We start from the raw sequence: 13,390 nt of genomic DNA on the forward strand, positions 1-13,390 counted from the left end.
ACCAGGAGAGAATAAACATAGTTTTAAATATTGACTTTTAAATTCAGATGAACGGCTGTAAAGATAATCAAGTGGACTTTTAAATGTCTAGCAACTCTGCTTGTCTCACCAAGCGGAGACACTGGACTCCACCAAAAGACTCAACAGGTTCTTTAAAAATCAGGGATGAGCAGGATTAAAACCACAACAGAACCACAACTTTTTCTGCCCCGTCTTCCTGATGTCACTGTCAGCGAGGAGTGGCACGTCTATCTCAACTGTCCTTTCTGCTCCTAGTCAACCACAGTCAGCGTGTTGGAGGAAATACTCTGTTACAAGTACATTTCTGCATCAAATTTGGGCGAAAAGACTTGTTCTCTGTTAAGGATTTAGACACAGGATTACTCAAAAAGTACACAGTAAAAGTTACTTCATATTATTCATGCAAGTAGTCTAGGAAGTACTAAGTTCAGTAGTGTATGAATCCTGGACTACTTATGTAAAATAAGTTTTTTATTCCACATCAAAGTTCAGCAAAAATAATTAGTCTTGTTCTCTGTTGAGGATTTTGACACAGGATTACTCTAAAAGTACACAGTAAAAGAACTTCATATTATGCATGCAAGTAGTCTAGGAAGTACTTTGTTCAGTAGTGTATGAATCTCGGTCTACTTATGGAAAATACGTTTTTTATTCCACATCAAAGTTGGGAAAAAATAATTACTCTTGTTCTCTGTTGAGGATTTTGACAGTAAAAGTACATCATGTTAGTTATACAAGTAAGGCAATTACTTTTTGACCAACCATGATTATGTGAGTTCAAAGTTAAAAAGGAAGTATTATAAGGTGTAATAATTGAAGATTTCCACACTGTTATGCATTTGTTCATTTTGTCACTACACACAGTTATAAACAATAAATAATTAGGAGCCATTCAACATCAATGAAACCAGTGAAACAGTACAGTGTTTATCTCTGTAGAGGAAAACAGTAACGCAGTAATGGGTCTAGTACTTCTTCTTCTAGTAAATGTACTTGATTACATTCCACCACTGCTGGTCACTCATCCAACTGCTCTTTAACAGATTAAGATTCATTAATTACAGATTTAAACGGTGGTAAAGTCTTTAAGAAGAAGAAGAAAAAAAAAAAACTGAAAACATAGACGATCTTCGGCTGTCTGTCAGAGCCGTTGACGTCCGTCACGTCTCTCCGTGACGTCGGCGGTCAGGGAGGAAGTACGGCGAGCGGACGGTCCGTGATGATGGAGCTGTGTCCGGGCGGCAGCGCTCATTATGAGGCTGTCTGACACCCTCCGCTGACATTATGCACGTTCTGCTCGCTTGACACGCGATGTGACTGCGGATTCGAGTCAGATGTGACTCGGATGGTTGCAGCTGGCTAGCTAGCTGTTAGCTTAGCCGTCATCCATCCCGGTAGAGTGAGAGAGCTCCAGCAGCAGCAGCAGGCAGCTAGCAGCTCAGCTGATCCGCTGCAGCACCACACACAGCCCGGCGAGAAGATGATGATGATGATGATGATGATGATGATGATGATGATGAAGAGGCCTTAAATGTCAGATCAGCGACGGTGTGTTCGGGCATCAGTTACAGGTAATGTATGTCATGAAGAGGTGAGACTGTCAGGCAGCAGTTAGCTTTATTAGCAGTGGCGTGCATAGACACCTGAAGGTGGGGGGGGGGGCGCACAAACCACAGCCCTGACCCCACTGTGTGACCCTGCAGGGGGGTAACAGGTAGAGCTGGAGGGACCACACATTCAGTATTTTTTTTTTTTTTTCTTAAAGAGGGAACCTAATTATTGGCATTTTTGCATGACCGTTTTATGTAAATTTTCCAAAAATGAAAAAAAAACTATGTAAGAGAAGAAAAGGAAAAACAAAGAAAGTAGCCCAATCACACCTGGGAAATCAATGTAGTGGTAGTAAAAGTACAGTATTTCTCTCTGGTGATGAAGTAGAAAGTGTAAAGTAACTAAAACTTGAAAAACTGCTGGTTGCTCATCCAGCTGCACTTTAAACAGATGTAAACAGTGCTGCAGTGTTTGAGTGGGTTAATATTAAAGGAGCACTATGTAGATCTGGAAACTCAAAAATTAGCTACATGAGCATCTAAAAGAATTAGAATATCATGGAAAAGTTCATTTGTTTCTTGTAATACAAATGTATTCAAGTCATTTTTTGTTGTAATTTGGATGATTATGGTGTATAACTCATGAAAATCGAAATATTTAGAATATTACTAATAATTTTCTTGCTGGAAAAGTAAAACCAGCGTCTCCACACAGTCTGGAGACGCTGATTTCTTTTCTCCAGCTGGACTCAGCAGCTGCCCGCTGTGCCAGAACTACTAGTAACGGGTTTGCTGACCGTGCTGTTACTGTGCTTGACTGGCCAGCCGACCACAGAGAATCTATGGGGTTCGGATCGGCTGATTTCCTCCAGGACACACCGCACTGATGCATTAATTCTGCAAAAGGAGCGCCGACCAAGCGTTGAATGCATAAATTAATATGCTTTTCAGAAGGTCCATATTTTTTGCATTATAAATCTTTTTATTTGATTGGTCTTGTGTAATACTCTAGTAGTTTGAGATACTGCAGTGTTGATTTTCATGAGCTGTAATCATCCAAATAAGAAATAAAAAAGGTTGGAAATATGTCACTTTATGTATAATGAATCTAGACATATGAAATTGTCACAACTTGTCTGCATCAGTAATAACAGGCTCTTAACTCTTTGTCATCATCCTGTCCACAGACATGGCGTCCCAGCTCCAGGTGTTCTCCTCCCCCTCTGTGTCCTCCAGTGCCTACTCCCGTTCCAAGAGGCTCAAAGTGGAGAACCCTGCCTGGGATGTGTCCAACCAGCTGGGAGATAATGGTTACTACCAGCAGAGCCCCACCCAGGGAGCTGCACCCTCCACTTCTGGCTCAAACTTCAACCCGGTGTACAACTCCCACCAGGCGCACCCGCCGGCGGCCGGTTCCCGGGAGCAGACGGTGGTGCGGGCAGCAGACAGCACAGGCAGCCTCCGCGGACCTCCCTCCTCCTCTTCCTCGTCGTCGTCCTCCAGCCGCCGCGTCAAGGATGCCGAGTCGTCCTCCCAGCCGTGTGACCTCTACCACAAGCAGTACAGCCTGAAGAGGAAGAGCGAGGAGGTGGACAGCAGCGACAGCGTCCAGATCCTGGAGGAGCTCTCAGCCCCCGTGGTCTCAAACCGCACCGGTGGTGGAGGGGGGACCACCACCGCTCAGTCCATAGCACATTCCACTTCTACCACGAAGAGCAGCAACTCCCACAGCGAGGGCGACTACCAGCTGGTCCAGCACGAGATCCTGTGCTCCATGTCCAACAGCTACGAGGTGCTGGAGTTCCTGGGACGTGGCACCTTCGGCCAGGTGGCTAAATGCTGGAAGCGAGGCACAAACGAGATAGTGGCGATCAAAATCTTGAAGAATCATCCTTCTTATGCTCGGCAAGGTCAAATTGAGGCGAGTATGTTGTGTAAAATGTGACCAAAAAAGCATGAATTCTTACACGGATGGAATAGGATTTAAAAGAAAATACATTTCTTCTAATATTCTGATGCTTTGTGCAGCCCCATGTCAACATGTTTTTTTTCCCCAGCTCTGGGAAGCAGCTCTGGCACTTTCCTTCCTTCCTGTCCATTTGTATACAGATATTTATTTATTTTCTCACTTTTAGGATGTGTGCCTATTCTGCTAAAAGACGACAATTAAAAGTAGTGAAACCCAGGTCTAAAAGTACAAAAGGTGTCTTGGTGTTTTCTTCATCCCTCATCCATTAATGAACCCACTTATCCCTCTCTGTCGTCCCTGTAGGTGAGCATCCTGAGCAGACTGAGCACGGAGAACGCCGACGAGTTCAACTTCGTCCGCTCGTACGAGTGTTTCCAGCACAAGAACCACACGTGCCTTGTGTTTGAGATGCTGGAGCAGAACCTTTACGACTTCCTGAAGCACAGCAAGTTCAGCCCTCTGCTGCTCAAGTGCATCCGGCCCATCCTGCAGCAGGTCGCCACGGCTCTGATGAAGCTGAAGAGCCTGGGTCTGATCCACGCCGACCTGAAGCCCGAGAACATCATGTTAGTGGACCCTCTGCGGCAGCCGTACAGAGTGAAGGTCATCGACTTCGGCTCGGCCAGCCACGTGTCCAAAGCGGTTTGCTCCACCTACTTGCAGTCACGATACTACAGGTGGGTATTTAAGCCTGAAATTCAAATTTTGGTTACGTAAATTACTTGCTGTCATCTAGTCATTCGTCCATTTGGATGTGCTCGCAGAGCTCCGGAGATCATTCTGGGCCTTCCTTTCTGTGAAGCCATCGACATGTGGTCTTTGGGGTGCGTCATCGCTGAGCTGTTCCTGGGATGGCCTCTTTATCCCGGTGCCTCAGAGTACGATCAGGTCAGCTGCAGCACTCTCATGCATGTATCTTCTCTAAATCTTTTAACTGCAATTTTCCCTGACTCCCTAAAGAAAATTCTGCAGCTCAGAAAATGTTTTAATCATTCGTGCCTTCTTGTATGTAAGTTTAAGCGGTTTCTTTCCTCGTAAAAAGCGTCAGTTTGTAGAAGCGTCCCCACACCATCCTGTCTGTTACTGCCTCTCTTAGAAGCGCCGTAACTGAATGTGTATTAAGTGTGAAAAAGATGACTGTATTTGGCAGTTCACTTAGCAGCGCTGTCAGAGTGTCAGACATGAGAGGGAAGTGTGTCTTTTGCATTAAGTACAAATAATGTTTCAGGACATGTGACAGTTTAACTAAAACAGTGACCTGATCCCACTTCAGTTTTTCATGTGAATCTCTTGTGTGAACCAGCAAGATGACATACAGAGACAGACACACCCGGCCCTCAGGTGGTATCGGCTTCATAAACTGCTATTCATCAGAAATGTAGGTCGTGTAGTTTTGACATTTGTCTCCTGCTTGTTACTTGACATTCTTTCCCCCTTTTTTGTTTGCATCTCTCAGATTCGTTACATCTCGCAGACACAGGGCCTTCCAGCCGAGTACCTGCTGAGCGCAGGAACCAAAACCAGCCGCTTTTTCAACAGAGGCCCTGACTCGAGCTACCCCCTGTGGAGACTCAAAGTGAGTGACACTCAAAAATGTCTGAGAGATTGTATCACAGGTGTATTTACGGCACATGTACTGAAGTCTCGCTGCGGCTCTTTTTTCTGCAGACACCTGCGGAGCACGAGGCCGAGATGGGCATCAAGTCGAAGGAGGCAAGAAAGTACATCTTCAACTGTCTGGATGATATGATGCAGGTGAGGAAGGAGCGGATTCATTCTAGGTCACCTCCTGCAGTTCGGAGTGATATTGAAGCTAGAGCTTGTTATTTTAAATCCCCCCTCCAGCTGTATGCGCAGCACTTTAACTGAATGAAAGTGATGACATCAGGTGCACCAGGAACTGTGACAAACTTCCTGTCTCTCTGCAGGTGAACATGACTAACCTGGAGGGGACTGACATCCTGGCAGAGAAGGCCGACAGACGGGAGTTCATCGACCTGCTGAAGAAGATGCTGACGCTCGACGCAGACAAACGGATCACGCCCATGAAGACGCTGAACCATCCATTCGTTACCATGACACACCTGCTGCACTTCCCTCACAGCTCACAGTAAGACAACACATTCAGCTGTAGATGATCAGTCGAGGTATTGATCTGTGTTTTCGTTCAGTCGTGATGAAGAGTCTGACTGTGTTGCTGAAGCTTGCGCCTGTGTTGCTGACCGTGTTTCATGTTTTACAGTGTGAAGTCCTGTTTCCAAAACATGGATATATGCAAACGCAGATGCAGCGCCTTCGAGAACGGCAAGAACATGTTTGCCAGCAACAACACACCAAGTGCAGCCACCAACCTCACTGTCACCTTCAGTAGCCAGCTCAACCAGCACAATCAGGTGAGAACATTATCTGTGACCTGCCACAGGGTCATTTTCTTTTCTCTTCTTAGCAATATCCTTCCCAATCCTTGTTCCAGGTTATATCGTTCACTTGTAACAGTGATGGGTCTGGAGCCTCATTCATCAGCCCTGCATGTCCTCATTTTGTGCAGAATGTGATTCATAGGTTTCTTCTTGTGCTAAAGAAAATGATTTCCTGAAGATTTCCATTTACAGTGTCTATTTGGAAAGCCAAGGAATGATTTCTTTCAAAATCTGTTTCATACGGTAGACCTAAGGGGCACTTTTTTTTTTTGGTGCTCAATTTTTCTAAGTTCTAAAAATAGAAATTTTTTGAAAACTGTGAGATGTGTGTGTCAAGCAAAATGGGAAAATACATTTTTACAGGAACAGTTTTTGTTATTATGTTCATGTTACTATGAAACCCAGTATAAAAAATATGTTTGGCACAAAATCAAAAATGTGTCGAAACATTTTTTCCTAGAACATTTTTTATTTTCTGTGAAACCCAGTGAAAAAAGAGTGTTTTTTCATGTGTCAAGCTCAGTAAAAAAAAATTAATTCACAAGAAAATATTTCTTTACTCGTCTTTGCTCCCCTGGAGGAACGTAGATGCTGTTTACCTTATTCAGTACACGAGTAACGCTGCATTTCGGCCTCTTGTGGTCAAATTGAGTATTACACTTTAAAAAATTGCCTCATGTCCCCTGATTTTTTTTCAGCTGGGTTTCATACGCACAAAAAAATGTTTCTCCTGTTTTTTTGTTTTTTTTTATATTATTCAGCTCGACACATGAAAAATGATGTTCTCCTGAAAAAAATATACTTGTCTTGACACACTTTCTCATGAAAACATTTCTTTCGCACTATTTCACACATGAAAAGCAGAGGGAGAACACAAATAGTCTTAATTTCCCTCTGAACAGACTTTATTTTTCATGATTTCTTTCAGGAGAAGATGTCCTACATAAGATGAACAGCATTCATGTTCCTCCAGGAAAGCAAACAAGAGTTGTGAAATATTTTCAGTTGCTCTAGACACATGGAAAAAAACCACATGAATACATTTTTTTTTTTACTGTGTCAAGCTTAGTGAAAAAAAAGTAAAAATATTTCTTTACTCTTCTTTTCTCCCCTGGAGGGACATGGATGCAGTTACACACATTAAAAAACTAGGAAAATGGAGCACCGTAATCACTCACTTGCCCAATTGATAGAACTGTTACGTGCAACAATTAAAAAGTGAATTAAAACCAATATATAATTGCACTGAAGTCATAATTACAGCACTGTGTTTTCCTACAGATGGCCTCTACAGGAGGCCAGTCCCTGTCCCTCAGCAGCAACGTCCCTCTGCTGAACTACCAACCCGGTCTCTACCAACAGGCCACCATAAACATCCCCGGTCTGACCCAGCAGGGCGTCCCCCTGCAGACCAGACCCACCCAGCTCTGCACCCAGACTGAGCCCTTCCAGCAGACGCTCATCGTTTGCCCCCCGACCATCCAGGGTGAGAATGCAAGATGTTAGTGTCATATTGTTTTTATAAGAAGAAACTGATTAAAATAATTTGACCAGCCAGCGACAAGAAAAATAAACATTTCATTGATTTTTACCTTTGTGCCGTTCTAAATGTATTTATTTTGTGTTTATCTGTGCTTGTCCTGATAGGTCTTCAAACATCCAATAAGCCGTCTGGTTATCCAGTGAGGATGGACAACTCGGTACCTTTAGTTCCTCAGAACCAGTCCTCCCAGTCGCTGCACATCCAGCCTGGCATGCTGGCACAGGTAGGACCCTGAAGATCAAGACTTTTATTGTTTCATTTATTCCAGTTTTTAATCCACTCATCAAAAGGGTCAGTTGAATGTTTGTGAGTAAATTTACACAAGTACAGTTTTGAGGTACGTGTACCTGACGTGTGTGTTTCCATTTTATGTTCCTTAACCAGTTGTTTCAACCTTTTTTTGACTTGTGACCCTTAAAACCGGGTCTGATGTCAACATCTTTGTACATGTGGTTTGTCTACATGTTCTGTGCTGTCGTCATAAAACAATATTCATGTTCTGGTGTCACTGACTGAAAATTCTTCATCCAAAGCACAGATTTTCTCTTCCTTACATGATTCTGTAGAATATGAAGCGTATCTTTCTGCCGTCAGTCTGTTTGGATGATTTCACACCTCCACTCCTGTCACCCTCCTCCCCCCCTCACACCTCCTCCCAGGCCTCCCTCGACCCCCTGCTGGTAAGCAGCCTGTACGCCTCAGTGGCGGGAATGCCGCGTTTAGACTCGGTCCGGCTGCCGGTTGGCTGCAGGGGTGAAAGCCTCGGCGGCCTGCTGGATCACAATTCCTCCATGATGGTAAAAACAACAAACACCATCATCACAAGAAATCTCTTCTTCCTTCCCCATCAGCTGACGTGTAAGCGGAGCGTGGGACGCATGTGCAGCTCGTTGTTCTGGTTTGTGCTTTTGCTTGAAGCTTCAGGGGCTTAATCCATAAAACTGTTGTAGAATCACAGCAACAACTTTGTGTACGTACAGAATAAGAAACATACACGCATATTTATAAAACCACACACACTCCTGGTTCAGTTGAACTGGATGCACATAGAAAATCCTCATTTCACTCCCGCAGTTAGTCAGAAATGGACGACTTTAAACACATGTTTGAATATTGATACCTGTGCCTTCATCGAGTAGAAGACCGCAAAAACAACACATCAGTCCAAATCCTTTTAATTCATCACAAAAGTTTAGAGAAATTTCCAGACAGTTCAAAAAATTGTCTGGACGTTGACACATTTGAAGCTCCATGCCGGCGTTGATGCTGTCTCACCAGTGTTTCAGCGTTCATGATCACGGTGAAAACAGGAATGGCTTCTTTATTTCTTCCTCTTCTTATCTCACACTAACACATTTTCATCACTTTCAGGTGGGCTGTCTGGTTTCTGGACCCGCTCTATGTTTTCACGGTGCTGGCTCTCTATGACATGCATTGCTTGGCATCAGAACCTGACAGGAATGTTTTTTTTCTTCCTTTCCTTTAAGCTTGGTTTGCTGTTCACTGCTTCTGAAATCACATTCTAACAAGTGCAGCTCTCTCTGCGCAGGATTAAGTCTGGAGGCAGGATACAGATTGTGGTCCTGCTGCCACATCTCTTATGTTCTGTTTAGCTGTCAGTGTGTGTGTCTGTGTGTGTGTGTGTGTGTGTGAGAGACATCTGCTGGATGTCTTGGTGTTGGAAAGCGATGGGAACATTGGTGTTAGTCAGCAAACTGTGCTCATCATGTCTTTTATCTCAGACTGATTCTCTCAGAAAACAGCTCCGGCTTTGATTCCACACTGGTCGACACTGTTGAAGTCTTACTCCAGAAGGTTGTTTGACTTGGAATGTGGTGTTCAAACATGTGTTTATATGTGTGTGTGTGTGTGTGTGTGTACAGCAGGGCTGGCCAGCAGGCACACAGCAGATCCTCATCCCTTCCACATGGCAGCAGATGCCCGGCATGGCCATCCACAACCCCGGGCAGGCCGTGGTGCCCGACTCACCCATGGGAGCCCCCGTCCCCGACAATCAGCAGGCTTCAGGCTGGAGGTGAGTTTAGTCTGACGGGACTCTGTGTCTTCATGGTGCGTTTAAAGACAGCTTCAGGTCACTCTCATACAAAAAGATGCATACAGGAGTGTTTATAATGTGTGAGTTAATATTTTTCTTCTTTTCTCAGGGGTCGGCATGGAAGCCAGTACGATGGCGTCGGCCAGCAGGACTCTGGAGCCGGCCGTCACGCCGCGTCCCAAAGCCACAACTCAGGGGCCGCTCACTCAAGAGCCCAACAGGGCAAGAGGCCAAAGGGTCGACACGCCGAGAGCAGAGCCAGGTAGACAGTCAGACAGAGATTTTTTTTTTTTCCATGTGTCATCTCAAACATGAAGTTTCAGTTTAAGGCACGAAGGGGAGAAAAAAATCCTCCATAAATACATATATTTTTTTCATTCAACTTAAAATATGAAGAAAAAAATCCTCAGATGTGTTCAAAATTCTCCAGGTTTTCTTCCTCTTTTTGTGTCCTGAAAAATAAAAGATCTCCTGAAAAATGGGGGGGTTTCAGTTTAACAGTTGAAAGACAACAAATAATGCTCAGATTTTTTCTCTAGAGAAAATAAACGTTTTCTATTTGCTCAGATTTGTAAAAGAAAAAATATTCTGTAGACAAAAAATGTTTTCACTTATTTTCACACTCATATGTGTTTAATTATTTTGTTACATATATATTTTTTTCCTGAAAAATGTTTTTTTTTTTTTTTTTTTTTGTTAACTCCGTTTATGGTTTTTCTCAAGCCAGACTTTCTCAAACTCAGTTTTACACGACAAAAATTCTTCAATTTGTCAAAAAAAATGTTTTCCCACTGAAACCCCCCCCACTTGATTTCAAGCGTGAAAAATTTCCAGAAAAAAAATGTTTTCACTGTTTCCACATACAAAAACAAAAATTATCAGATGTGTAAAAAAAAAAAAAAAAAAATTCTCCAACCCCCAAAATATGTCACTTGGTTTCTGACATTAAAAAAGAATCGCCTGTAAAACAATTGAAAGACTAATTTACAGTACTTCATGAAATGCAGTGAGAAAAGGTTGAACTGGAACGACCCAACAGATTCAGAATCTGATCCGGTAGTGACAGTGAACTTTGTCCCCTCCAGGCCCGTGTCTTCAGTCCATTCGACCACCACTGTGGTCCACAACACTTCTGCTTTTGCGGGTGACCAGTCTCAGCCCATCATCATCTCTGACACTCCCAGTCCTGCCGTCAGCATCATCACCATCCACAGCGACTCAGAGGACGAGGACGACAGGAAGTTCCCTGCTGCCTGGTGAGCTCATTTCCTGACTGTGAGCTCTGAAATTGAATAAAAATCATCTGAAATAGTCCTTTACTCCTCTCTTATTCTGTCCTGCAGCTCTGGTACGAGTCAGAGGACGAACGTGATCAGCTGTGTGACGGTGCACGACTCCCACGACTCCGACTCTTCTACCAGCAGCCCGCTGAGCCCCAAAACCAACTCCCAGCCGCCCGCCAAGTCTCTGGCCATCATCATGCCCTCAGTGAAGAGCCAGCCGGGGGAGAGCACAACCCACAAAGCTCCGGCAGCTCCAGGTGCTCTAAGACATTGACCTAATCCTCTAGTCTTCAGTATATTAACTTTACTATAATAAACTAGATGTGGTTCTATCATGTGACCTTAGTGGATCAGTTGTACTCACTGCTCAGCGTATTCTGTCTGCCTCTCACTGGTAGATCAAGCTACAAGTGTCTCTGGAAAGACCAAGAAGGGGTCGGCTCAGCAGTCCGGTCGGCCGGGAGACTCCAACGCTGATCGCCACCCACGAGCCGCCTCCAGCAGATCTCAGCCTCTGAACCTGAGTCAGGTAACAGCTTTCGATTGTTGCTGACTTCACACCAATCCAGCGGGTGTGGTTACTGAGACAGACTCTCGGTTTGTAAACGTCAATATTCTCCGTCGTTTCCAGGTACAGCAGGCTGTGATGTCATCAACCCACGACCAAACAGGAAGCAGCAGTTCCCTGAGGCGTCAGCCCACATACCCCCCTCCTGTCTCCTCCCACTCATCCTTCAACACCCTCTTCAGCTCCACCCCAAACCTGTACGCCTACCCGGCCTCCGCCGCCCTGGCCTCCGTGTCCCAAGCTGTGGACCAGATGCAAGGTGGCTCGTCCCGCCATGGCAGGGCGACCGGGGCTTACTCCTCCCTGGCTCTGCTGCAGAAGAGCAGCAGCCTGGCCCTCGGAGTGTCTGCTCCAGGACAGTACGGCAACCAACACCACCAACAGCAGCAGCAGCAGCAGCAGCAGCAGCCGCAGCAGCAGCAGCTGGGAGGGCAGCCTTTCCACCACTCCAGTGCTCCTTACCAGCGAAAACTCAACCAGTACCCCTACCTGTAGAGAACTGAAGCAAGAAGACCAAAATGGAGACCGCGACCAGAGAGGAGCACAAAGCTCATCACGGCTGACTGTGATCGTTTTCAACCCGACTTTAAAACTTTCCTTTTTACCGTCCAGTCCGGATCAAATAATCACAGGAAGTATTTATGTTTTAATCATGGTCACCTTTTTTTTTTTTTTTTTTTAATCTATTCCAGCTTTGGAGTTTTTCTTTATGTTGCAACAGCATGTTAACGATGACTGAACTGTGCAATTTGTATCCGAACGGTGACGCGTTTTCTCGTCATGTTTGCTCTCGACTCCTGAGATTTAAGGGCGATTACAACCACGTCAGACAGAACGCGTGAGAATCGCAGCCCTGAAAACTCGCAGATGGAAATGTTAAGTTGATTCTTGTTTTTAAATGTTAAGCCTTTTTTAAAAAAAAAAATTCATGTGAGAAATGTGCGTTGAGACGTAAACTGGAACTTGCTGCTCTTTGTTGATTATTATCGCCAGAATCGTCAACTAATTGTTTTAAAAGTCGCATCAACGTATCCACAACCGCCTTACTTATTTAGGTCTTTTATTTTAACTTTAATACGTCGGCAGGTCGCGATAAGTTAGATTTATGTGTTGTATGTTTCATTAATGAATGTACTGTGTGTATGTGTGTTTTATCTGTATTATGAAAAAAAAAAAAGATGGAGGTGAGTAAGCTATGTACTGTACAATGATGTGTCACTGTGTTCTCCATTCTGTTTTAGAACTGGCCTTTGACTTGATTATATTTATCTGTTGAGATGCAGTATGACTCCGTGTAGACGTAGGCTCGGTGTTTAGAGGGGGTTCTCATGTGTTTTTTTAGTTTTTTTTTTACAGGTTTAGGAGTTAATCTTAAGGTTGCATGTGTCTGACATGAAGTAGCATTCAGGATGAGTTTGTAAACTTGCAGATTTCCGCCGATTTCCCGGCGTCGCTCGCAGGAAGGATTATTACTGTTCTGTTTAATTTGTACAACAAACGCGTTAACGATATCAGAGGGAGGGGAAAAAAAAATGTAAAAGCTCTTGTCTTGTGAAGTGATGTTTGTGAAGTAAAAGCGTGCACATTCAATCCGATCGGGGGGTTTTCACGCCATCATGTAAGAGTCAAAGCCATTTAGATTGCAACTGTTAAAAATTCACAGTAAATGCGTTTTTTTTTTGTTTTTTTTTTCCAATTGTGAATGATCAAATCCGACAACGATGATTTATAAGAATATTAATTGATGTTCTGTATGTAACCGCTTCTAAAACTAAATCATTGGTTTGGTGAAATGATGGTTGTTCCTACGATCCTGCTGTGTTGTGAAGTGCTACGTTACATAGGACACACGATGAACCTTAACCCGTATATACGCAATAAAATCTTCACAAAACAGAATTCGGGACTCTTTGGTTTCACATGATGATCGTTGGTTCTCATGCTGCCTCCAGCCCCATTATTTTTCTTAACAACTGACTG

The 13,390-nt window shown here is 44.1% G+C and overlaps 1 protein-coding gene across 7 annotated transcripts; it reads left to right on the plus strand.

Moving 5' to 3' along the window:
* The first annotated feature begins 937 nt into the window (after positions 1 to 937).
* On the plus strand, positions 938 to 13,309 carry hipk1a (homeodomain interacting protein kinase 1a). 7 transcript variants are annotated; one of them, XM_037105413.1, is made up of 17 exons: positions 938 to 1,592; positions 2,759 to 3,492; positions 3,844 to 4,217; positions 4,305 to 4,428; positions 4,997 to 5,116; positions 5,209 to 5,295; positions 5,469 to 5,650; positions 5,783 to 5,933; positions 7,242 to 7,461; positions 7,608 to 7,726; positions 8,163 to 8,300; positions 9,390 to 9,538; positions 9,669 to 9,821; positions 10,645 to 10,815; positions 10,903 to 11,099; positions 11,241 to 11,371; positions 11,474 to 13,309. In XM_037105413.1, exons 1-17 carry the CDS (start codon positions 1,553 to 1,555, stop codon positions 11,903 to 11,905), a joined length of 3,522 nt encoding a protein of 1,173 aa, XP_036961308.1. In that variant the 5' UTR covers positions 938 to 1,552; the 3' UTR covers positions 11,906 to 13,309. The 7 variants fall into 7 exon arrangements, with proteins under 7 accessions (XP_036961308.1, XP_036961307.1, XP_036961309.1 ...); XM_037105412.1 differs by having other exon boundaries at positions 939 to 1,592; positions 9,387 to 9,538; XM_037105414.1 differs by having other exon boundaries at positions 941 to 1,592; positions 7,242 to 7,446; positions 9,387 to 9,538.
* The last annotated feature ends 81 nt before the right edge of the window (positions 13,310 to 13,390 follow it).

Source organism: Acanthopagrus latus, chromosome 7 (genome assembly GCF_904848185.1).
Source record: "Acanthopagrus latus isolate v.2019 chromosome 7, fAcaLat1.1, whole genome shotgun sequence".
Classification (NCBI taxonomy): Eukaryota; Metazoa; Chordata; class Actinopteri; order Spariformes; family Sparidae; genus Acanthopagrus; species Acanthopagrus latus.

Bases quoted from the DNA above. Each gene is read 5' to 3' on its own strand.
- hipk1a (XM_037105412.1), top strand. From the start codon at position 1,553: ATGTCAGATCAGCGACGGTGTGTTCGGGCATCAGTTACAG. The intron at 7,462-7,607 runs GTTAGTGTCATA...TTGTCCTGATAG, and splicing joins CCAGGGTGAGAATGCAAGAT to GTCTTCAAACATCCAATAAG. The intron at 11,372-11,473 runs GTAACAGCTTTC...CGTCGTTTCCAG, and splicing joins AGCCTCTGAACCTGAGTCAG to GTACAGCAGGCTGTGATGTC.